Raw genomic sequence first — 26,209 nt, forward strand, 5'->3', positions numbered from 1 at the left:
AGTGTGGAGGAGTGAGGTCAGAAGGCAAATGGGTTTCGCTCATTCATTCATGGACTCAGAGACAAGTGCAACAAGAAAAGGCAAACCTGTTCTGGGATGTAAACATGTTTTTTTTCCTATATATGTTTATTTCTTTGTTTCTCCCCCTGAACACAGTCCAGAGTTGATGCCCTGTCGCCGTAGCAGGTCCACAGGCATTTATCACAGCAATTCCTTCACTGAAAGTTGCAAGTCCCATCTGGCCCAGAGACCTTGTCCTGCTGGTGTAGTTGTGAGAATGAGTTTTAAAATGTTGCTTTTCCATTTCCAGTGAGTGAGTGTCACATTGTTTACATTGTAACAAATGCTAGATTTGACTTAGAACAGTGTATGTCTGTCTGAAGCGGGGAGTGCTGCAGCAGGCATTGCATGATGAACATGAGGTCGTTAGGAACACTTGATGTAAACCAGACGCCTGTTTTAGAGTTGCTTGGCGCTAGAGGGAGAGACTGAGGAGGAACAGGCGACAGAGGAGGAGGCATGGGGCAGATGTGGTCTTGGCAAAGGGAAGCAGATGGGATCGCCACGGTGGTGGTTGATGCAAAAGAAGGTGGACAGAGGTTTCTGCCAGTGTAACTCATCAACAGAGGGCTGAAGTAAAACTGCAGGTTTAACTGCAAAATGCACACTGGTATGAGGGCTCCCTTATCCTGAGTCTGAGCCTTGCTGCTTTTCTCATGTTCCACTGTTTTTCACAGGTTATCAGCTACACTGCTCTTCCTCTTCAGTATTAGAGTTTGGCCTAATCCTATTTTTTTTTCTTTTTCCCTGTCCTTTGCTGTCCTTAATGTGCTGTCAGTGCGTCAGTGGGATGGTTTTTTTTTTTCATGTTGATTTTTGCCCCTTTGCCTGCCATGTGTCTCAGGATGCCCAGGCCAGCTGCTAAATCACTCAAAGCAGACTTGGTGAAAAACCTACTTGACCGAAGCATACTCTACCACATCCACATCGTGTAGAAAGTTAAATGGCTTTATACTCTTGTTGATTTTTTTTATTTTTTATTTTTTTTCTGCAGTTGTGGTTAATTTTTAATGGGAAATTGCTGTCTTCCTTCCCCTTTCCTGCCTCTGCCCTGTTTTTCTGTGTTCCTGATCTTATCCCTCAAGATGTGCATGCACCTGATGAATTAGTGTGTTGCTCTCCAAAGTATCCGGCACATAGCCCCCTTTACTTGACAGCCTGAAGTTGTTTTACTTTGTTTGGATGTAATGTTTTAAGCTTAACTTAATGCTTTGAGTAGAGCGATGGCATTTAAAAGTGGATTTGAGGGGCCTGGGATACCTTTTTTACTTTTTGAAATTAAAATCAAGTCCATCAGATGTTTATAATTTCACCCTTGCAACAGAGCTGGCAGTCTGCTTCAACTCAGAAAAAGCATTAAAGCATCTCCTTAAACAAGATTTTTAAACCTTCCCGGTTGGCACTGGGTCTCTCTTGTTAAAATAAGGAAATCAATGTAATTTCCTGTTTTGATAGGAAGGAGAGACATCTAAATTTGAAATACCGTAACCTACCTTTGCATTGCAAGAGCAAGCCATGGGTTCACTTAATAATTAAATAAAATTTGATTAACTTGCCTCTGGGCTGGCTTGTGCCTAGCTGGAGCACGTCAAGCTGACACGAAGGGTGGGTCACACCCGGTATTTATTTCGCCTGTTCTCAGGCAGAGACGGCACACTTGAGGAGATGTTTGCTGTAGACTTGACTGAAAGGAGCTTAAGTGCTGGAAGATGTGAGCAGTGGCTGTTAATGAGATTAGACTAGCATTCAGGCCAGCGCAGAATGTGATTCAGAAAGCAACTCTGATATGGGTGTAACGGCACATAGCTTCATCCTGAACAGCTTGGTACATTTTGATATACGAGTTGTTTCAGTTCAGTCCGCCATATGAACCAAGTAATTATAGTGCTGTGACTCTAACAGTCTAATTACAGGCTAACACTTTGCATGTGTGGAAAAGAATTTTAAAAGTAAAAGTTTTACCTGAGAGGTTTGGCAGTATGTCAGTTGCTCTCTGTTAGCTAAACCATGTTAGCTAAAAAATTCCTCCAGTCACTTCCTATTTGCAAGCATCATAGTTCCCCTGTAAATTAAAGCATCAACGGACATTGAGTCGTATTTTGGGAATTGAAATTGTGTGGCACCATTTGGTCAACCAAAATTAATTTGTATCATCTTTGTTTTGCTACATCACACATGTTATCTCATTTGCAACAGTGTCACCCAGGTATGTTTATACCTGGAGGGAGGCTGGAACAAGGTACAAGTCCAATTCCCCAGCCTCGCTGAAACAGTAACTGTAACTGTGGAAGGGACGTCACTCACACATAGGATTTCTGCAGCAGTTATGTTACCATAGTCAGTTGGATACGTAGAGGTCATGCATTGTTGTTTCTGAATTGTATGCTCAAAGTGAGCCACAATGTAATGTTTCTACATGTGCACTTTTTTGTTATGTTTGCCACATAACTTCCTGTTTGAGGGCCTTACCTTTCCAGGGTTTCTGCAAGTCCTTAAAAAGTATAAAATCCAATAATCAGAATTTTCCCAAAACGTGTTTTTGGGAAAACTTTGTATTGACCATGCTGTAACAAAACCACAAAACAAAGCCAACATGGAACCAATAACCACAAATACAAACTGAGCAGCCCAGTCAGAATTTATCGGCACACCACCAGCTAGTGTGTGGGCTGACATGGCGTGTCCTCATCAAAAAAATGGCGAGCTCTAGAATTAATAAGTTAAAATTGTTTCTGTTTATGTTGCTTTCATCTAATAGGTAGGTGCAAGTTAACTGAGAATGCAATTCGTTCTGGGACTTTGAGTTTACTTCATATCTTTCATACTTTTTTGACGGTATCGACATGAAATAAAATTTTGACATTGCATTTATCCAGGTCCTAAAAAGGGCTTAAAAATTAACTTGTTGAGACCTGCGGAAATGCTGCTTTTACAGCAAAATGACAAGAATTTAAATCTTGGTTTTCCCCCCGTACCGAAAAACAAAACCGGGGCTGTGAATTTGTGTTCCATCGTGCTCCTTGGCATCAAAACTCAATATGTGCATGAGCAGAAAGCACCTGAAACCTCCACAGCCTGAAAGCAGGCAGCAGCAGGTTTCTACTTAACCTCTCTCTCTGTCACAGTGAGCACACTATTTGTTTGCATTTACATCTTCTGTTTGCCATCTTTATGTGTTATGCCTTTCAGATGTCATTTTAGATATGACTTACTCTTTTGCATTCCAGGAAATGTGAAATTTCTGTATCAGGGTGTTCAACGTTAACTGCCAGGTCTTCGCAGATGGCTCGTTGTGCTCATTAGATTGCCGAAGAGTAACCCTGTCACAGTTTTCCTTCAGCGATTATGCACAGGAAAGGATGTTGTGCACAGTGAACGTCTGCATGTTTGAATAGTTGATAAAATTGCTCACAGCTACATGCATGTTTGTTAGAAACTTTGTCAGACTGGAATTGCAAGGTGATTCATAGTGGCATCTATAGGAGTGAACTCACTGAGTGTGTGTATAGTGAGATTGTCATTGTGAAACTGGGCTCAGAGTTGTTGTTATCCACACAGTGTATACGCTGTTATCCGTCAACTGAATTCCTCTACTTATGCGGAGAGCTACAGTTTGTTGGTGTTGAAGTGCCTTCTTTGCAACAAAAAAATGTTTGCGTTTAAGATTTTGTTGTTCAAAAAATATGGATACACTTTTATGAGTCACTTTTTTTAACTTGAACAAGATAAAGCCCTTTGCAAAAAACCTTTTTAACTTCAAAGATTATGAGACTATGACCAATGCAGTATAATGTGACAATATGTTTGTTATGACAGTTGATGCTCCCACACTTAATCTTGCAAACTCTGATGAATGTCCATATTAGTGACTGTTACTGTGTAACTGTGAGGCTGATGTGTGGTTTGCTTCCACCAGCCAACATGTACCATTCTTGCTGTAACTGTAAATGGTGGTTTTGTACAGTCAACATTGACATTGTTCGCCCCAGAGAGTTCTTGTAAAAGTGGCACGAAAACTCTCGAAGCTTTCTACTCCACTCACCTCTGCCTGTCTCTCTCTCATCTCTTTTCACTAGCCGAGGAAGATGGGGTGTGGGAGAACGGTCTTTCCTACGAGTGTCGCACACTGCTGTTCAAAGCCATCCACAACTTGCTGGAGCGCTGCCTCATGAATCGCAGCTTCGTTCGCATCGGCAAGTGGTTTGTCAAGCCCTACGAGAAGGATGAGAAGCCCATCAACAAGAGGTAAGCTGGCTCCACTCGTTCTTGTCCAGGTTGTGTTTCCTTTGTCTCACTGCTCTGCTCATGTTCCTGCACTGTGGAAAGGGGTATTTTCTTGACTTTATTTCTTATTATTGCCCCTTTAGCCATGTTATGTCTGTTGTTGCTGGCTGTGATGTGGTCTGGTGCAGCTCAGTGGGCTGAGCACTGCTCCAGACACAGGCTTACAGTTTTTATGTTATTCAGTGTGTAGGCTATTAAACCAACACTTCCACAGTTAGGGGTTCTATTCCCTCTGAGCAACACTTGACATAAATACACCCATTCATATGGCTACTTCAGATGGAGGTAGATATTAAACAGCATGTGTCGTAAAGGGATCTCTTGCTCTTTTTTGTTTTAACCACTGATCCAATTCAAGTATTTTACTTTTTTATTTGTTCAATACAATCTTTGTTTCATCACATTTAAGTTTGTTCTTTCTGTAATGCTAAGCTGCACAGTGCATGCTTACCTTAGAGCAGTAGTAGATAAATAGTGGCCCTTTGGTCAAAAAACAGAAGCTGTAGTTTTCCCTTTTATAGTTTTTGTCAAAACCATTTGCATAACATTTTTACAACTCTGTCAGTACAAGTCTCATAAAAATCCCAATAAACATGAGTTGTAACGTCTGATTATAATAAAATAGCATCTCAAACACAAATATCTATAGGTAGCTCAAATAAACATGGCATGCTGATAAAAAAAAAATTAAAAAATGGCAACAACAATAATTTCATTTAACCATAAATGAAACAGGCAGCTGGTGATCAGAGGTAGATAACCTATCAATTATATTTAAAGATTTATAGTGCAGCATACAGCAAATGTTTGCCTTTGAGTCATTCTTTGCAAAATGAGCATTAATATAAGTTGCTGCAGTTCTGCAGAAGGAAAAATTGCATCTGCCAAACAGCTTTATACATCTATTTAATTCTTAGAAGAAATAGAAAAATAAAAACTAAAACAAAACAAAAAAATCTTTCTCAGAAAAAGACAATATATAAGACTTCATCCCTTCTATGACTGTAACTATGTTTGGCCCCCTCCACTGAAAAATGTTGAAAAAAAACAAAACAAAAACTAGCCCCTAGATTAACCTAATTGCTGACCCCTGGCCGAGGGCAAGCTTACATCAAAACTAGTAAAAAAATGTATTGACAGGCAAATGGCTCTGCATTAATAGCTCTGCACTAAAGGGCTCTTTGCAGTTTCCTTGTAAGTGTTGATGGCTAAGAAACATGTCAAGTATGTTTTCTTTAAAAAAAAGAAAAAAGTGTAAATGCAGCATTGTAGAGAAGTGGAATAATGTGAGACTGTTGGGGAACCACTCATGCAAAAACAACTCCATAGTGCTACCAGAGGTTTCAAACTCCACAGGGATCATTTAAGAAAATATAGCCTGCACAGCTTTTAATCTGTGATTGCTATAACATCTGGCTCTACTGTGATCCTTTATTTCCAACATCAACGAAATATGGATCTTCTTCAAATGCAGTTTTCAACCAGCAGTAGCAGTGTAGAGGTGTGGTTCACCTGTAAAATGTTGCATATAAATAAACTGATGCTGCTCTTTATTCATATTGTGTGTCCTACAGTTAAGTTGTGGGTAACTTGCTTGCAGGTTGTTTTGCAGTTAGTTATTTTATTGTTATTTATTGGTGGGCAGTTGGGCCCTTTTGACATCTGTTGTACATAAGACAGAGAAACAAACAAAGGATTGGAAATGGATCAGGCTTTATATAACATTATTGATGTATTAAAAAATGTCTGGAGTGGCCCCTGTCCCGATCCTGTGGATCAGTTGGGGGCATTCAGCATTGTACACTGCCTTACACCTGTGATATGAGAGTTTTAGAGAAAAGTGAAAGAGGTGCTGTTGTGCCAACTGTGGCTGTGTCGCCTGTCTCCCATCTCCCCTTTCGCTCGTGAGTGTATTTGTGTATGACTGAGACATCCTCCAGCTCCTCTTTGCTATCTGCTGAGCTGGATTTCTTGCCTTCAGTGTCTGGGTTTATTGATAAGAGATGGAGCGGGTAGTGAGGAGAGAATGACCGTAGCAATTTTTGCCCTACATCCCCATCAACTCCCTGACTCGTCCTACCTCACCCAGACTCCAAACATCACAGGCTGCTGGTGTTTGACATCTCATATGGAGGCTTTTTTGGGGTTGTTTTGGTGTTGTTGTCAGGTGACCATGGAGGCCATGAGGCGACATTATATTGTGTGTGCACAGACGTGTGTGTGTGTGTGTGTGTGTGTGTGTGTGTGTGTGTGTGTGTGTGTGTGTGTGTTTGTTTGCATGTCAGTTGTGGTGTTCAGGTTAGAAATGGCCAGAACTCTGCTATCTGCTGTCAGCATGTCACCACAGTGTGGGGTGGCAGATCAGAGCTTCCTGCTTTAACACAGACTCTTATCAGGGCCTTGTGTGGGTCGACAGTGACTCACATCTCTCAGGACAAGTGTAATAGATTTTCACTTAACAAGCAGAATAATAGACAAAGGAACAGACAACATAATGCAGAAGAACTAGCCACTTTTAAGCTATACTCAAGTCCTGTTTTTTGCTCTATTGCCTCTTTACCCAGTGCGCTAATCACACAGGGCCCCAGTCATGGGGGAAAAAAAGAAAACAATGGTCTTTTCCTCTGCTCTGGAATTCACAGGCCACCCGCTGCCTGTGTGTCTGGTTCTCTCTCTCTCTCTCTCTCCTCTCTCTTTTCTCTCACTTTCTCTCTCTCTCCTCTTCCCGCCATCCCCCTCTGCTGTCACAGAGCAGACTGGGCAGGTTATAAATAGTGGTGCAACCACCCTGAATCTCAGTTGTCGTCAAGGATGTTTTTCCTCTCCCTTTGGTGTGTTCTGCTGTGTCCCAGCCTCGCTAGGATTTTGACAAACATAGCACCACAAACCTCTGACAGAAATTCACTGGATCCATTTTGTGTTTTCTTTCTTTTTTTAATGTTGTTGCTACTCCCAGACCAGCTGCTCTGACAGTGAAACATTATTTGAGCTGTAACTGATGGTATTAGGGCTGAGAGACCTGTGGTGTTTGTAATTTATTAAATGGCTCAAGTAATGTTGGTTTCCATGTCTGCAGGACAAAACAATGCTGCACAGTGATAAGTCCTCTCTCTTATGCTTTTGTGTGATCAGGAGCTCCTCTACCTTGGTGTCTTGTGATGCTCAGGTTTTTGTCCTAGCAGTATTGGCATAGAAAACTTAGCGTTCACCCGTAGGGAGACTTCATCCTCATGGGTGGTGTGACGATGGCTTTCATGTCCGTGCTGACATCATTCCTGGAGGTTAGCTCACTCCATAGGGAGAAAGATTGAAATCTTCCAGGGGATTCCCACTGTTATTCTCCAGTGAAAACTATCAAACTGTGCATTGTTTCATGCGCATCATCCTTGGATACCCCCCCCCTCCCTCCAAGGCAGAAACACACACTAAATTGATTAGTCAAGTGTTTGCTAACACTTCGGCTGATCTGGCTCCTCTAAGCACCTTGTTCACCTTTCATCGACAAGTAGGTCAGGCACTGCTATTTCCTCTAAATCACAAGTCGATTTGCAACAAGGAAAAACAAAAAAATGTTTAAAGCCATATTTTCATTCCTGTGTGACCATAAAATTCTCATAAAATATATTTGTGTAAAAAAATATTGTTCTTTAGAGCGTAATCCGTAGGGTTGTAGTAATACCAGCATTTGATCTGGGGAATACCACAGTTTACTAAGGACTGTGTTTTATTCTTATCACCATCATTAGATCTCTCACAGCCAAAGTTATTGTATTTCCCAAAGGTTACAATTTACTACAACCAACCTGATTTGGGTTAGGGTTAGGGTGGTTGTTTAGGTGCTTGTGGGAAAACTCCCAATATCTGACATGATGGTTGAGGAGGGAGCTGGTGGCAAAATAGTATTTCATACACAAGTCAGTTTCCAACTTGGGACACTTTTGTCTGAGCAGTTACAGATGAATATTGGGCGATTATTTTCATTATCGATGAATCTGCCAGTTATTTCCTCGAATCATCGGTTAATTGTTTTGTCTCAAAAATGTCAAAAAATTGTGAAAAATGACCAAACCTCAGAGATACTCAGTTTACTGTCATACATGACAAAGGAAAGCCTCAAATCCTAACATTTGAAAAGCTGAAACCAGAAAATTGATCATTTGTTGAAATCCAATGTATACATTTTATTTAAGTGTTAAGCAACAAACCCACACAAAACAAGCATAAATATCCAAAATACTTCAAAAATAAAAATACAGGTGTAATATTTAGAGAAAATGTAAAAGGAAGAGTTATGGTAGTGTTGGGTGATAAACGTCATTGTTTTAATATAGCCATGACAGGGCTCCTTTATCCTATCCGATAAAGGTCCAATGTTTTTGGATCCATGTATTGTATGTGGGAGGGTCTGGTTTCAGCCATGTTCATACACTTCAAGGCTGCTGATATATATTTAAAAGGTATTTCTAGACCCTCCCATCCAGGCCTTTAGGTATTACCCCCAGTAATACCACTGTGAGGTCTTGTAGAATATCCTGTCATCTAATACTTTTCTATAGAATACACTTAGCTTAGACATAACCAGAGTAATGGGTGTGTATGGCAAAGTATATTCCACTGTTCCTCAAACATCAGCAGGGATGTGTTTGGCCCATGCTGGTGATCATTTCTGGCTTTTTGAAGAATCCATTGATTATTTTCCATTTGAATTCCCTTCATTACACACCTCTTTCCAAGTGTCCTGTGATGTGACCTTGTTCGTTTCCGCTTCCCATCTCTGACTTATCTATAGCAAATTATGTAGATTAATTGATAAAAATATAAGATATCATTTACCAATTATTTTCTTATCTCTATTTCCCATTTGTATTTCTATTAGAAACCTTTCTATGGGGGCAGTCAAGAAAGTTCTTAGCTGTAAATACCTAAAGGAATCTGTCGTGTGGAAACCAAAGTCATTTTTCAGCTGTTTAAATGTCCTAAGATTGTCGCCACTGAATAACTGCAGATAAACCAGTCTGACCTTTTTCTGAAGCCGATATCTAAATTGTTGGTGTAAAGGTCAGAAATCCAATACTTGTTAATGAGCTTCATTAACATGAGGGCTGTCTGTATTTGATTAAAGATTTGAAGAGTGATCTTAGTCTGTTCTGCCAATTCTTTTATACAATCATTTAGAAAAGGCAGGATCTGCAGGGGCTCTGGGCACGTATAGTTTTTCAATATTAAACCAGTGTGTGTATGTGCTCCTCTGAATGCACACTATCAAAGGCTTCATTTGTGCAACCCAGAAATACTTTAGGTTTGGAAGTTTGAGACCTCCTTCTGGCTTAGATACCTGTAAATTTTTTGTCTAAGTATTAGGCACTTTTATCAAATGCCCTTTGATCATCTAGGGATAAAATCATTGATTCTGATTCTTTATCTTTTTGACAGGATATTATATTTAGTAGATGTTGTAGATTATCTCCATAGTGTCTTCCAGTGATGACTCTGGTCTGATCAGGATGAATTTGTGTGTGATTATCTGATTAACTCGTCTAGTTGAGATTTCTGTTAGTATGCACAAATCCCTTGTGAAGTATTGATATCGGTCTATGGGATTTGCATTTAGTGGGGTCTTCACCCTCTTTATGTTGCCTCTGTCCAAGATGGTGCCACAGTTTTTGATTCTAAAGCATGATGACATGCTTTTTCTAACAGGGAGACAACCAGTCTTAAAAGGGTTTGTAAAATTCGTCATTATATCCATCTGGCCCTTGGCTTTAATTGTGTTTTGAGTGTTGAGATCACCTGCTTTAATTCACAACCCTCAATTGGCTCATCTTGCTCTTTAGTCCTTGATTCTGCCAATTCAGCTCATTTCATGTGATTTAGTAACTCTGCGAGTTTTGCATCATCGGAACAAGTGTCAATTTTCTTGTATAAAGATTTGTTTGAAATGATGAGGCTTTTTCACCTGGGTTTGTTACAGGATATTGAAATAGTTGTAGATTATTTTCTTTCGAATGACTAATTGATTAATCAAATAATTGTTGCAGCTCCACATGAAAGCATCATTGCGGCACACTTGCCATCGTCAGTCATCAGTGCAAACTTTCTAATCCATCTTCACACAGACTTTTTCAAAACTAGAAATAACAAATACTATAAGATCTTCTTGGGTGGGTTGCTCAAATCAGATCTGCATATGAGAAACACTCATCACCCCTCTGATCTTTGCACGACTCCCGTGCTGCATCTAGAGTCTCCAGTTGGTGGAGGCTGTTGCTAGCTGACATTGTTCATAACCTCAGACCTCAGCCTGTGTTGAAATGCTTACATCATCTCTCCTCCCTCCCTCCGCTCATTTTAGCCTGATGTGTGTGGTAAGCAGTAGGCAGTAAACTGAATTTTCCGAATCTTGAATAATGATAACCTCTTCTGGTGCTGCCAGTTGCTCGTTTTTCCTCCTTTTCATATCAAGATATTACGAAGGATTAACTGTATTTTTCTTATTTTTGTGATTCTACAAGAAAAATAAATATTCCAGGATTCATGTTAAAATTAAATATTGAAAACAGTTGTACTGTTTTAAAACATTTATTTAAATAAATCAATGCACAGTGATTGGTCAAAGCCTTTGGTTTTTAACATAGCCTGCGAATGCATCAGTATGTGTTGATACAGCTGACAGTAATTCTCTTTGTCTGGAGCTCAGGCGCCTCCAAGTTGTGCAGCCTGGTTGTTTCTGAGAACCTTTTGCTGCTAGGTAGACTGGCTTCAGGAAACAGAGAGAGAGAGAGAGAGAGAGGGAGATTGGGAGAGAACACAAGGGATGGAGGGAGGGGGGGAGCAAGGGAGAGCTCCTCTTGGTTGTCATGGCAGCAGGGAAATGCACCCTGGGATCGTGTGTTTCCAAGGTGAAGTGGGATGCTTGTGCTCTATTGGTCAGCTTAAGGCAGACTAACTCGTTGACTTATTTCTAATTGGCTGCGTTACTGAAATTCTGAGCAACATTAAATCTTTGATGTTTCAATTTGATCAAGAAAAAGGGGATATCGTTTCTTTTTATCTGCTTGGTATGCATGTCTGTATTTAAGCAGCATTTACAAGATCTACAATGTGCTCAAACTGCTCTGCAATCAGGAGAGTTAGATTACTACTCCGCTGTATTTAAATATGTGTAGTCTGCTGGTTGTTGTTGTTTGACTGAAGGCGTCATTAACAATCAAGCTGTTATGAAATGAGGCCAGTGTGCAGCAGCTTATATTGTAAGAGTGACTGGTAATGAATTAATGCAAAACATAGTCATAAAATAACTCTAAAATCTGCATAAACACATGCGACTGTCTGCACTTTTCTGCATGACTGTGTGTTATGTGGCTGAGCACATTTTTCCTCTATTGTTTTGGCCCAACGCTGGGAGGTGAATGTGTGAGCCCTGGTGCGCTGTGGCAGGCGGAAGCAGAGAGCAGCACTCTGTTAAGTAGGACAGTGCAGGATAAAGGGCCACTGCCTCCAGTCTGGGGCTAAAGCGCTAAATTTATCCCCTCCCCGCTCCCAGCACAACACAAACACACAGGGACACGAGCGCACAAACATGCTCGTCAACAATCGGCATGCAAGCCAGTCCACACTGAGGGCAGTCAGAGAGTTGGCACACGAGCTGTTCATTAGAATTATTGGTGTTAGACACAAGAAACGCAGCCAGACAGAACTGCGTATTTAACATGTAGTGTGCTTGCAGACTAGCAGCACTGATATAGATATACAGCACAACTCAGCACCTCTCCTAAATACCTCACCCCCTAACACACGACCCCCTGCCCCTCAGTCTTCCCTGTACTTCAGCGGTCTCTCTAGCAACAAGAACTCCAGGGAGACTGGGCTGTGGGACCATGTGACCCGGCGCTCTGGATATATCATGTTGCTGGAGAGATCCTGTCCAGAAGATAAATATGGCTCTTAAAGGAAAATACCAGTGTTTCTCATTGGAATGGGTCACTTCCTTAATTGCTGCAGAATTATTCATTATTAATAGTCCATTTCCCATTGCATCGCTTTAGTGTTACAATTTAAAGCAAAGTCCTTTACATCACTGACCTCACAGAGACCCTACAATCTGTAGCTATCTGCAAATATGTACAGTTTTAACTATGTACCCTCATTTGAACTGTCATCCTCGAGGCAAGCCATATTATTCATATTAGCTGTACTGGTTAGAACAATATGTATCCATTAAGTTCTCAGCTGAGGGAACTGGGTAAACACTTTCTCTAATTAAGTTAGCAGCACCACTCACTTTACAAGCATGGATTATGGTGGTGAGCAAGGTTTAACATGTCCGAGTGAATGAGACAAAAGAAGCTAATATGACTTTGATTAACGTATCTCATGACACTGTGTGCACTGTGTGCACTGTGTGAAGAAACAAGACACCAGCAGAAACGTGTATCACCTTGTAAAATTATTCCACTAGTTTCCACACCTGAATGCCTTCCCCATTTCCTCTGACGTCAGCTAGAGGCCCTGAGAGAACAAAGAATTCTGTCATTACTAAAGTTACAGCCGTCATCGTCTTTTTATATATCGTAGCGCTGAGGAAAACCCGTATTGGTGTCGGCAGTGGAATTCAAGGGTAGCGGCAGGGACAAATTTCACTATTCATGGGGGGAATCCTGTGTCCTTACGTTTCCCCTGCTCCCACTCGGCTCCCCTGTTCTTCTTCCCCTCCCACCTCCTCAGCCGCTGTACCCTGCATTCCTCCCATTCCTCCCATCCTCCCATGTGACCAGAGGCTATGGGAGAGGACGGGGCCAAGCGAAGGTCTGAAGAAGTCCATAGTTAATCTGTCAGGCGTCACCACCTCCCCTCCTCGGTGTCCTTTTCCAAGTAACTGTGACTCCCATGGTGCTGTCTTTAATCCAGAGGTTCAGACAGATGGCCACATTTAAAGCTAATCCCTTATATGGTGTTATACATTTCACCTCATTGCTGTAAACGGCAAGGTGGTAGCACTGTAACCTGAAGTAGTAGAAAATGTTCAAAGATTTACAGGGATCTCGCCACAGGCTGAGACAAACAAGCTAACTCCAAACAGATCTCTGCTCGCCAGATGTAGTTTCCAGTTTAAATTCACTGTGTAGGTTAATAGTGCAGGAATGACATGAAGTTTAAGTGGAGGCAAAATGGATTCTTTTTTTTTTTTTTTTTTTAACATCTAACTGTTTGTAGCACAAAGTTTGTTTATCAGTTTTGTTCAGGGGGATTTTAGGTTTTTCTATATATCTATTAAGACCTGCTAGTTGTTGTTCTGCTGAATGTGTGGTTTGATTATAAATCTGTGGCACCTCTCCGCTACATGTTTGTTTCAACACTGCTTTATGCCCAGCGTAGTGTAACAGATGTTTTCAAAGCATCAACAAGCAAACTGCCACAGAGCAGAAAGAACATTTTATTTCTCCACCAAGAGGAGCTGACGCTAAACTTGATTTCAGTTTGACTGATTAGCCACCTTTCCTGTGACGTACCGAGGACAACACACAGCTGATTTACTTGGAAAAAGCTTACATAGGTTTATCCACTGGAGCTACTGTTGCTGGCTAATACAATTGAAAAGTAAAGGGGATTAAACATGTGTCCTGTTTACCCTTTATTTGAATTTGATTAAAAACAAATGTGACTACTTCAGTTGAGCTTTAAATTTGGGGAGTTTCTTGGTAATTTTTTTAGATGTTTTAAATATCAAAGCATGAACAGGTTTACATTCTCCATTTACTGTCAACTTGATATTGAAGTTTCACTGCAGCAGGCATCTGATACTTATTCTGACATTCTGCAAGTTAATTAATTTGTTGAATAAACCAAAGAGATGTCGTCCTCCTGTTAACCTTTCCTCATTCCTCTGGATTACAGTCTGGAAAACCCACAAACATGGCCACAGCATTTAGTAGCGTTTCTGTGTGGAATGTGTCACAGGCAGGAAAACAAAATTACAGAGATTATAACTTTGCTATACCTCTACTATAGTGTCTATAGCATGATTTTCAACAAGCATTTCTGCTAATTTCAAAGAAAAAGGGCGAAGGGAGGCCTTGCCTTTGTGGGTTGCTGAAGCCCAGTTTTAATCCAGGATGAGGCCGACGAATTGGCTGTGGCTCTGGATAATTATGCTTTATTATTACAATTGCAAAACTTACATTACTAATGCCATGGCCTAATGACTCAACCTGAGCATGGCTTAAAACAGGCTTAAAATCCATATGACCATAACATATTTACTTTTTCACTCACAGGTGTATAGGGTGTGTTACGCTACACATGCATATGTTGGCAATTAATGCATATCACACTGCAGTGAATACACTAAGTGCCTTTTTCATAAGAAGGAACAGATGTCGCATTGCAATCAGGATGCAGTTGCAAAGTGATTACGAGAGCATGCTAATGAGTATAATTACTGAAAATATTTTTTTTTCCAAAGAGCAAAGGTATCTGGCTCAGATTGAGAGAGTCGCTTTTTAGCTGACAGCAGGTGTATTAGAGAAACCCTGGTGTGCATGTGTGAGTGTTTGCCGCCGCACTTGTGTGTGACGTAGCCTAAATGCTGAGGAAGCTGGAACCCGACTTGCTGTCAGGGTTATGTCAGTATTATCTTTAGTCAGCTCTGGCTGTATCTGAGTGTTTCTGCGACACCCTCGGAAAGGATCGGATTTCTCCTCTTTTTATGGACTTGTCGTTCCATCTCTTTCCATTTCTCTCCCCCTTCCAAGTTTAATCTGACACATATAAAGAGGCTCACCCTGCTCTCCATTTGTGGCAGAGGAAATCAATTCAAAGTAATAGAGCTCTGAGTGTGTGTAAGTGAATGTGTTGGCCTTAAGAGTTTTAGTTTAGTATTTTCTCCAGCACCTAGTCTCCTGTGTCAACCATGTGTTAAAGCCAGAGCTAGTGCCTCTCTCTGAGCCCTGCTTGTTTGTGTTACTTTGGCAGCAGACAGTGCTGTTGTTTCCCAGTGGTCAGGTGGCTAGACAGTAGGGAAGATTATATCACCCTGGAAATGTCCTCCAAATCAATGCCGTCTGCCTTCTTTGTTCTTTCTTGATTCCTCCCTTTTTTTGTCTTGTTTTCTTTCACTCCTGACCAAAATGCCACCTGATTGTTTCATGCAAATATGTTTTATGCTTATGGCTTGACATGTTTCTTGTCCCATGTCAATTCCTAACATGCCTTTGATATGAAAGTCAAATTTGCACTGCCTTTCAATATTCTGCTGACAGATGATTGTGGTTATTGTATAAACAGTCACACAAACTCCCCAGCACCACTGCTCCTCCCAAGGAAAAAGATTTCATGACTAACCATGTTTCTCTCTCTCTCTCACTCTCTCTCTCTTACATCACTGTCCACAGTCAAAATAATTTACGCTAATTTGCTCATGTGGTAGCTGATTGTTATTGTAAGCTTTTTATTCCAGAAACATTGTTTATTAATGTTGTGTCAGAAACTGTATTGATGCCAGCACGTTCTGTCACTGCAGCAGCACCAGTCAAAACATGTTTACATGGCCCGCATTGCAATAACAAGCTGCTGCAAATGGCAGATATCCATGTGCAAGACAGACCAGAGGTGACAGCTGTATGCCCAGAGATGGAAGGGTGTCTAATCTCGGTGGAGGACGCATTTGCTCTTGTTGTTGTTGTTGTGCTGAGGAAATGTACATCAGCTAAACGGAAGCTCAGTTCACAGTGCGCGGCCAGCCAAGCCCAACAAACATCTGTGGAATGTCACAGCTCCGCAGCCTCCTTCCTTTTCTCCCCTCTCTGTCTTCATATCTTCCCTTGAACTCCTCTCACCACTTCAGGCTACACTGCCTCCAATTGACTTTTGATTTGCCTCAAATGAAGTTTCATATATCTATGTGTGTGTGTGTGTGTGTGTGTGTGTGTGTGTGTGTGTGTGTGTGTGTGTGTGTGTGTGTGTGTGTGTGTGTGTGTGTGTGTGTGTGTGTGTCCGCGTGTGTCCGCGCGCGCGCGTGCGCGTGCGCGCGTGCGTGTACGTGTGCTTTCATTTATCCGATACCTAAAAAGAAAAGCATGTGACCGCTCAGCAGGATATGTTGAGGAGCTGATGGTTAGTCACCGAGTTCTGTCCTCTTTTACAGTCTCGACACAATTTGTTTTACCCTTTTTTGCAACATGATAAAAATCAGTGAATGAAATTAAATTAAAGGTTATTTTAACCAACTGCTGATTAGTTAAATCTCCAGAGGCTTTAAAAAACACCTTTAAGCAAACAAAAGAAGGTGGCTAAAAGCATCATGTCACACTGGGGCATAGTTTTGTTAGGTAACAATAGCTAAAGAAAAGAACTAAATGGTGCAACGAAGATGCATTGGAAATAAAAGTCAGTGAAAACGCAGCTGACATATGAACATTTGGCAGGAACACCAAAATCCTACGATACAAAAAATTACAACAAACATTAATTTATAGTAGCTCAAGCGGTTAGTGAAGGAATTTGGATGCTGTCCCTTCAGGTCTACATGGGCAACTGCTTTTGTTGCCATTTGCTGTAACAACAAGCCACAAATTCATCTGCTGGCAAGCACCGATACAGATAACACACAGAAGATAATGAGACGTTGCTCACGCAGTAATTGTTTTACTCAGAAACAACAATATTGTTTCGTTGTGTCATTGCAGTTGCTGTTTTTTTATCAGATCGGAAAAAGACAAAGGTGATTATTCTTGTCAGAACAAAAGTTTGAGAAAAGATTGTCCTACAAAGCTGAAAAAATTGAGAAGGCTGATTCGTGTTAATTAATTAATCAGTTGTTCGACAGAAATTTTTTTTAACAATTGATTAAACATTTGACTTAGTTCCAGCTCTTCCATTGTAATTATTTGCCATTTTTACATCATTATAAACTGAATGTTTACTCTGGGTTTTGAATTGCCGTTCAGAAAAATTTGAGGACATCATCTTAGGCTGGGGGAATTGATGATGGACATTTTATTGATAGTTCTTTGATATTTTGAACATTAGATTAATTGTTAAGGAAAATGGTGATTAATTACAGAGAATGAGATTTGTAGGAAAGAATGGTGGAGATGGTGTTGAGTGCAGGTGAGAAGCAGTTTGAATTTTACCATGGAGGGATGCTGCTGTGCTTTGGTGTTTAAGCTCAGAGTGAGTAAAATGCCAAAAGGCCTGTTCCGTACACTGCTGAGGATGAAGCTGTAATGCACACACATTTTGGAAATAAAAGCCATATCAAAACTTCAGCGTGGCGATCGTCTGTTTGTGTGCCACACAGCAGACCATGCATGTGACAGCAGTGGAGGCTGTCAGTCCTATTCAGCTCCCTCCCTCATTCCGGGCTCCCTGTGCCACCGCACAGGTCGCTGCTGGCCTTTGGCACCTCATTTCCATGGCATGCCAGCTGAAGGCAAATGTGCCCACCTGCCCTCTTTTGTATGTGGCCCCGCTTCAAATCCTCACAGGATTATCTTATTGTCTCCTTACCGTGCCAAAGGCCACCAGCTATTTGCATCTGAGAGGTGGAGCAGGGAGTGCCTCTGTGGACAATTGCAGTGGCGTGTGAGTGAGTGTACGTTCTGTGTGATGGCAAGGCAAAGAAGAGGAGAGAGCAGATCAAGAGAGCAGCCCGGTCTATTTGCCAGTTAATAGATGAAGAGCAGAAGAGAGGGGAGTGGGAGGAAAGGTGGAGACAGAGAGAGAGAAGATGATTAAAAGATCTTGTGGCTTTTTGTCAAGCTACAACGGCAGCCCTCCCTCCTTCATGCTTTCTCTACACGACCGAGAGAAAGAGAGGCAGATAAAAAACATGGGAAGTGAGATCCCACAAATCTCGTTAATGAACATAATATTCTGACATGTGCTTGTTTTGAAGGCTGCTTTACTCAGTATTTTGGATACACTGCAGCCTGCTGTATCGCATCTTTTCTTTCTTTTATTAAAATCACGTATTGAATTCCTCTAATGACGGAGCAAACAAACGAGATGAGAAATGTTTAATCGTTTAAAGAGGGATTTCTGTGTCCATTAGCTCATGCACTGCGTGCTGCTGACAGGTGGTGTTTTCATCGCACGTGCACAATTTTCTGTGGCGCTCAACACTGGCCTTGGTTTTTTGGCCTTTTTTGAAGTGTAAGCAGTATCTCGCTCCAGGGGAGATGACATTCTGAAATCCCTGAGAACCTGGAGGCAGGTTCGACATACTTTAACAGACACAATGTGTCATGGAGTAGGGCCCCTGAGGGGTCCCTCAGGAGGTTCCTGGGGACCCCGAGGCAAAGTAAGAAATAGGTTTCAAATGAAATCGTAATTTCATTATGATTCAATTTGGAGGTAAGGCAGAAGGGCAACGTAAGACGGATTTCTATGTTAATTTAAAGGAAATGTTCAGAAAATCACTGCATCTGGCCAAGAAATGGTTCTGCTCATTATGTCCCTACATACAGATTAAACAAACAAAAATAAACGTGTTAATTAGTTAGTTTAAGACTTTGTTACCTTCAGACAGGGTAGCTGTTTCCACCCTTTTCTAGCCTTAATGATTTAGCCTTAATGATAAGTTAAGCTGACAGGCTGCTGGCCATAGTTTCATATGCACCGTAAAGACATGAGAGTGGTATTTGTTTTCTCATCTTAAGTCTTGGCAAGAAAGCCTGTTTCCCTAAAATGTCAAACTCTTTCTTTAGGTGTCCTTTATTTCATCTTCTCTTTTTTTGGCATTTTGCCTTCATTGGACAGTTAACAGTCTGGAGAGAGATAGGAAACAAGGGCAGAGAGAGAAGGGTGTGAGATGCATAAAGTTCCTCTAAGCCAGGAATTGAACCATGGACAACCATTTGGGTGCCGGACACCCCGGATGCCCTGAAGTCTCTTACTTCTATCCTGAGAAAAAACTTTCTTAAATCAGTGTTGTGGCTTCTCCCCATGCCTACACTTGACCTGCTCCCTTCTTTCCAGCTACCACACAGACACACCCCCCCCCCCCCCACCCCCCCCACCCCCCCACCCCCACCAATGTTTAAAAGCTGATGTTTGCAGGTGTATGTTTAGCCCACATGATGAGGTGCGTGTGTGGTTGTGTGGCCTGCACCAGCAGGCTGTGGATGTTTGCAGAAGAACTGAATTTGGCACGATGCTGTGTTTGTGTTTGTGTGTGTGTCACGTGTGGACGGGACAGCGAACACTTGTGCATGTACACACACACAGACAGATCTAACAGGCTTGTGCTACAGTTTGTCAAAGCGTAAGCTTCACTAAATCCTGTTCCTTTTGTGTGTGTGTGTGTCTGTGTCAGTGAGAGGCGCAGTGGCGAGGAAACGTGTCATGTGCTGTTGTTCATGTTGATGTTTCAGTGCCTGCTTGGCCAAGTGCCATCTAAGCACCTGTTGCGTTTAGTGAGGCTTGTCTGCAGGATTATCTACAGCGTTCATGTCTGTTGACCTGAAGTAAAAAGACAAATTAAAGGGTTTTTGTGCTGAAACTCGGGATTTATAGAGTTTATTCAAGTAGACAAAAACAGACTGCAGACTAAGTGAGATATTAGATATAGAAAGTAATAGAATGAGCCATACTCTAATCACTGTTGGGTCGTAATTTGATCACTTAGCATGAGGCTGTTTTAATGTCAACAGCTGGCATATCGGATAATCTTCTTAACCAACAGGCTGACACCGATGGAGCTGAATGTTTGCAGTCACATTTGTGAAGAATTGATTTATTTGAATCTGTTGTGATACCGTGTGTGTGTGTGTGTGTGTGTGTGTGTGTGTGTGTGTGTGTGTGTGTGTGTGTGTGTGTGTGTGTGTGTGTGTGTGTGTGTGTGTGTGTGTGTGTGTGTGTGTGTGTGTGTGTGTGTGTGTGTGTAAGAGTTGGGTTGTACTTCTGCCTGCTGAGCCACAGATGGCAGCCCTCTACCTCGAGCTTACAAGTGCCCCGCAAAACACAGACGTGTGAGAATGTGTAGTGTCAGGTTTTCTTTGCGAGTGAGAGGAAAATGGTTCACTGCAGCTCTGTTGATGTCTGCAGAATACAACAATACATGTAGGCTCTCTCTCTGTTGTAGCCTGCATCTCTCACTTCTTTCTTCCTTTCCTCCCCTCACTGCTCTCTAGGCCTCTTTTCCGCCATGTACATAAATATAGGACAGTATTTTCAGCATGCACGTTCTTGTAATGACAACAGAGACAAAAACATTCATGTTGCTTGACAGGCTAATCAGTTCATTCATTTCCCCAAAAATTGGATTGTTCCTTTCAAGAGAGCCTCAAATAACCCCACCACAGCGTGCGAGCAGGTCTCAGTCCAAGTTTGCCGCGTCTGTAATTGAATTGTAATTGTGATTACAATTCACCAAACAAATGGCGTGTTTGTATGTTTTCAGTCATTGTTCAGTTCTTTTCTGAATTTAAATATTATATTTGTTATTTTGTCATTGAAAGAATCTGAGTAGTGATACCTGTTAATGTGGAAAACAAAAAACACACACTACATACATAAATGCACACCCTCATTTCTCATCATTTTGTGCATTGTGATGATGTAAACAGTAGAAATATGGCGTTCATGTTACAAAGCGATCCACCAGGAATGTTTGCTTGCATTTATTTGATTGTCCAGTGGAAGGGTTTGCAGGATGAGGTTGTGCCAGATTCAGCTTTGCTGCAGGACGACCCTGATCCCTCTGTGCTGGTGTCAATGTGGTAGCCTCATCTGAACTGCACTTTTTCACACAGTGCCAATGTCATCTGAGTGCGGCCTCAGTCAGATCAAGCAGGTGTCTTTCAGAGTCTGTCTCGTACAAAATTCCTTTTTTGCGTTCCCCTCTTGTGCAGCACTGCAGAAATACTTGGAATATACCCTACTTGAGTTGTCCAGCTCAGACCCCTGAAGACTACAGAAAGCAGGGCTGCTTTCTGTCAGGATGCCCAGTAGCTCAGACTGCTGAGGCTTTATGTTTTCTTAGAAGAACTTCAGACACACTGAACAAGGTTTGCTAAGTTTGTCCTATCACTTACTTTGTGGTCACATTAAGGAGGGACGGCCTCACTGCTGCTATTTAGAGGAGGAATGGTTACAGTGACAAATAACTCTGTCAGTGTTGTGTTGAACATCTTAATTTAATGACAATAACAGTCTAATACATAAATACTGAAACATGGATATTTTGGTCGAACTGCTGAGGATATCAAAGTCTCTCTCTCTTGCTTTGACTCACCTTCATTAGCCTACTTGCCGCCAGCTATAGAAAATGAATATCATACATTTATGGCTGTTCACTAACGAGCACCACCTCATCTTTGGAGGAAAAAAGAAGTCTAAGATTAATGTCGAGCTTTGGGGGGCTTAGGGCATCTCTCCACTATGTAGGTGGTATTATCTTATTGAAGTGCACTCTCTCTCTCTCCATCTCTCTATCTGCCTTGCTCTCCCACCCTGCTCCTTTTCTTTAATCCTCTGCAGAGTAGGTGTGCCAGAGAGAGAGAGAGAGAGAGACAGGGAGAGCAGACTGATATTTGCTTAACCAAATCCTCAGAGGACGCAACCCTCTTTGATCCACTTCCAAATTCACCCCTTCATTTGGTCATCTGTCACTTGCGCTGTCTCCCGCTCTCCCTGCATTTGTGTGACTTTGTGCTTGTGTGTTTGTGGGTATGTTCGTTGGATGAGACAAGGCGAGCGTGAAAGAGAGAGGAAAGCCCACAGACAATGGTCTGCATTTAGCTCTGCCCCTCTCCTCTTCCATCTGCCTTGTCCTTCCTTTCCGTTTCTTCTTCCAACTTGTCACTTTTGTTGTGTGCTGCTGAGGTCAGACTGGCACAGGCAGGCATTGTTGTAAGCAGCAGAGCCTGTGGCTTGCCCCTTTGTTTTACACACGGCGCTATCCACACTAGATAGACAGAAGCACAAAAGCACTCACACACACAAACCACCTGTGAGCACTGCTGTGTTGACTTTGCTCCACGCACTGTTCAAGTCTATAAACTCAAATTTCCCACCCATATACCTCGCTTATTAAAGGGATTACTATTTAATATTACAGTGGAAGGATGCAGCAGACGCTTTATAACAAGCATATAAGGCATCTTTGTGTGACCAGAGGGTGCACAGATTAGTAGCTTCTTGTATCTATCTCTGGCTTCATCTTTCCTATCGAGGCTCTGTCATGTTGACGAAGAATATGAGAGAGAGAGAGAGAGAGAGAGACGAGATTCCACTGTAGCCTTTGACAAAAAAGACACAGGTTTTTCTAATCATATTTTCTCCCTCTACCTCTCCTCTCCCTGTCAGCTCTTCTTTTTCTTTCTCTGTGAACAGGAACATGAACTAGACTATCTGATTTGCTTCCTTTTTTTTCTCGACAGCAGTCGCTTCTGCACCTCACATTCTATTGGAGTTATTCATTGCGAGCTGTACTTCTTTTCAAAGGTGCATATTAAAGTAGTGTGATCCCAAATGACTCATCTCGCTCTTTTCTTCCTCTCTTCCTCCACACAGTGAGCACCTATCCTGCGCCTTTACCTTCTTCTTGCATGGTGAGAGCAACGTGTGCACCAGTGTGGAGATCAACCAGCATCAGCCCATCTACCATCTCACGGAGGAGCACCTCACTCTGGCTCAGCAGGCGTCCAGCCCCTTCCAAGGTGGGTCTCCAAAAACACTTGACATCTTTGAACTGGTATCAGTGAGCTCTGAGCTGCTCAAAAACCAGCATGTTACACAGCAACAGTAAACACTGCATCCTTCATGAATTATGCAGCCCAGTTTAGAAACACATGCACCATATGTATCCACATTAAGAATCTGATCAGTAGCTCAGTAGCTTGATAAACAGATAAATGGCATCATCCTCTAGCGTGTCACTTTGATTTGACCCCTGAGTGGAGTGCCACACACTGTTGTTGTGACGACATCTTCACCCTCATGTTTTGTTGAAATCTGACCAGTGGTGTCCGAAATGTTGCATGTGACAGATGCCCCAACAGCCTGTTAGACTGAGCCTTGTGTTGTGGGAAGAAATTATTCCTGATGTTTTGCTTATTATTTTCTCTTTTAACTTTTTGCTTCAAGGCTTCCTTGGAATTCTTCATTACAAAACAAAAGGCCATAATCAGCTGACACAATCCAGCACAAGCCCTCTGATATTTGCATGTTTGTACACATGCCTGAGCACTCAGGCGACCAGACCAAAGGGACTGGAAGCTTGTTGTTTTTGCTTTTTTTCTTTTTCTTTGCCACTTTTTCTACATATATATGGTCTGTAGTCTAAAGAAAATACATTTTAAGATGCATAGCAAAGTGTTTATATTTATTTCTTCTGGCAAAAATGTACCTTGTAATCAGCGAAAATGCACCAAACTGTACAAAATGTTAAAGTCTCACCCAGAATTGTGAGAACTGTTTTACTGGCAGCAGCTTAAAACTTAAAAATGTAATTGCAAAGCAATACATCCTTTGGCTTGGAATCAAAGCTGCATTTTTATCATTAAGAATATTATAAGAATAAACCTGTGTTGTTGAGAGAGTGCTTTATCACACTTCCTATTAAAAAAGTAAAAGCTGTAAGAGTTGGCTGAAATTATCCCTTGATATGCATCATCAAATCGCTGAAAGAATAATCAAAGAAATTTGTACTAACCAGATATTGAAAGATCATTTTCTTACCTCTTACAGTGGATGTGCTGTACCTACTTTTTCCGAGAAGCCCACATAACCATGACCGAGCTGATCTAAAAATCTAATAATCAGATTTTTGTATACAGACTCCTGCTTACAATTAGTCTGAGAACTAGCTTCAATACAGGTTAATATATATAATACAGGTTAATCATCAGGATTCAAAGACATCAAACTTTACGTTGTTGAGCAAAGCACACAGCCCAGAGAGATAAGGTGGCGAATACTAGAGTCAATAAGGGACAGGTGATTCCAAAAGTATATATTTTTTCATATCTTCCTGTAATATGAAATGCTCTGTGTAGATGTAGGAGTGTAAATTTCTGAATGAAATAAATTAGGAAGCTCTGTGTGTGCTGTGTCGGGTGCTGTTGCCAAGATAATGCATACTATACAATCCTTCTGTCAGGCTGTCTTTCATTACAGATTGGCTTGCAGCCAGTTTAAAAGAAAAGCCTCTGTAGTCACTTTAAATTAGAGTGTAGCGCACTTATAAAAATCTGTGGCCCTAATGATATTCCATCACTGGCTCTAAATTCATTACCCCACCCCAAGACGAGCACGGTGTAATCCCAAAACCATTGTTGGCCTCTCACACAAAGAGATGTTAATAGAATGACTGTAATATACATTTTGACTCATTTTGTTTGGGGAAGTAAATAGTTTCCTCTCCAAGTAACATTATTAGAGTAAAGTGATTCAATTGAGTATAAGTAAATAAGTACACATCTGTTGTGTTGGTATTTGTATCAAGAGTGAGGCGGGGACAGCTGTGCCAACCATTAGACAACTGTACTCACTACCTCCCGTGATCGCTCCTTCTCTAGTAGACTGTCACATAAATGGACCTTTTCTTAAACTGAACAACAACATATCGCCCGACTCAAGTTAAAACACGCTTGGGTTTTGGAATAGAAACAGATGCTTAGTAGAAAATTGATAAAACAAATCTTTGTGAGATTTTTGAACAGTAATTGACACATGAGCTGTGAGGACAGGTTTTCCTCCTTTAACCCTCTCATCTATAGTTAGATAGATGTGATTCAGCCCTCCCCCCTCCATACGCCTCCTCCAGTGTAATAACAGTGATCACTTCCTCCATTCACCACAGTGATATCTGTATAGGCAGCCCCTTCTCCCCCTGAAGGGGTCTAGTTAAAGACCAGCACCAATTATATAAATACAATCAATATAGGAAGTTGGTCTACTGAAAACACCACCAGGTGCCCCTGGAGGGTCTTGCACCCCATGTTGAGAACATTGGTTTATAAGTGAGTGTATATGTACTTTATGATCCACACTTAGATACTGTGTGTGTCTGTGCACAGGTGTGTGTTTTCACCGTCACAGCCTATCTCCTCCTGCTCACAACTCCCCAACCCCCACCTCTGCCAAGCTTGGTTTACTGTGCGGCAGAGCGCTCCGGCAGGCAGACCTCTCCAGGATGTGACCTCATAAAAGAGCGCAGAGTGAATGTAATGAACTCTCAGCCCATTACACTGATCTGAGCACATTTGACATGTCTTCAGGGAGTCGGAGAGAGACTCACAGGCAGAGAGAGCGAGGCAGAAGGGATGGAGGGGATGGTGTGGTGGGGTGGGGTGGTGATGGGGAAAACGGTAAACCATTTCCATAATTGTGCTGAATTTGATCTCTCTCCCACAACTGGCCCCAGGTCTTAGGAGTGTGTATGCAGCAAGAAACGCAGAGATGAAAGGGAAAAAGACTGGGGTTAAATTTAATTAAGGTTAATATGATTGGCCATAGCTGGATGTTGTTGTGTGCTGCAACATAAACAACCTTTTGTTCTTCCCCTTGTTGGGTTGTTTTTGCTGACATAGTATGCTCTGTAGGTTAAGCTGAAACGTTACGCTGAGGGCCACTGAGGAGTCTTGTCTGGCAACATGTTTCATGCTTTGGCTTTAAAAGTGTTGTCGCATTAAAGCGTTTTGAATGCCACTCCCTGAGCAGCTGCATTGTTCAGAAATACAGTAGCAGTTCACGGGAAAGTTGGTCACCTTGCAGAGAAGGTGGAGGTGTGCAGCCTCTCTCCGCTCTTGTCCCATTGCTCCCTGACAGAAATTAAAAAAGATCCACTGATGAAAAACTGTTTGTTCTGTTGATGCATTTTTTGAAGCAGGATTGTGGTCAGTGTTGTACGCAGTGACAAATA

The 26,209-nt window shown here is 41.7% G+C and overlaps 1 protein-coding gene across 1 annotated transcript in view; it reads left to right on the top strand.

The window, feature by feature from the left end:
- med13a (mediator complex subunit 13a) overlaps nucleotides 1-26,209 on the top strand; it is a 75,066-nt gene that overhangs the window by 15,320 nt on the left and 33,537 nt on the right. Inside the window, exons 3-4 of the mRNA XM_071460183.1 lie at nucleotides 4,137-4,305; nucleotides 22,858-23,003. Of these exons, the coding sequence (XP_071316284.1) occupies nucleotides 4,137-4,305; nucleotides 22,858-23,003 (315 nt within the window). The remainder of the gene's footprint in view (nucleotides 1-4,136; nucleotides 4,306-22,857; nucleotides 23,004-26,209) is intronic.

Source organism: Trachinotus anak, unplaced genomic scaffold (genome assembly GCF_046630095.1).
Source record: "Trachinotus anak isolate AG129_WGS33_773 ecotype Australia unplaced genomic scaffold, CSIRO_AGI_Tana_v1 ptg000024l, whole genome shotgun sequence".
NCBI classification, from domain to species: Eukaryota; Metazoa; Chordata; class Actinopteri; order Carangiformes; family Carangidae; genus Trachinotus; species Trachinotus anak.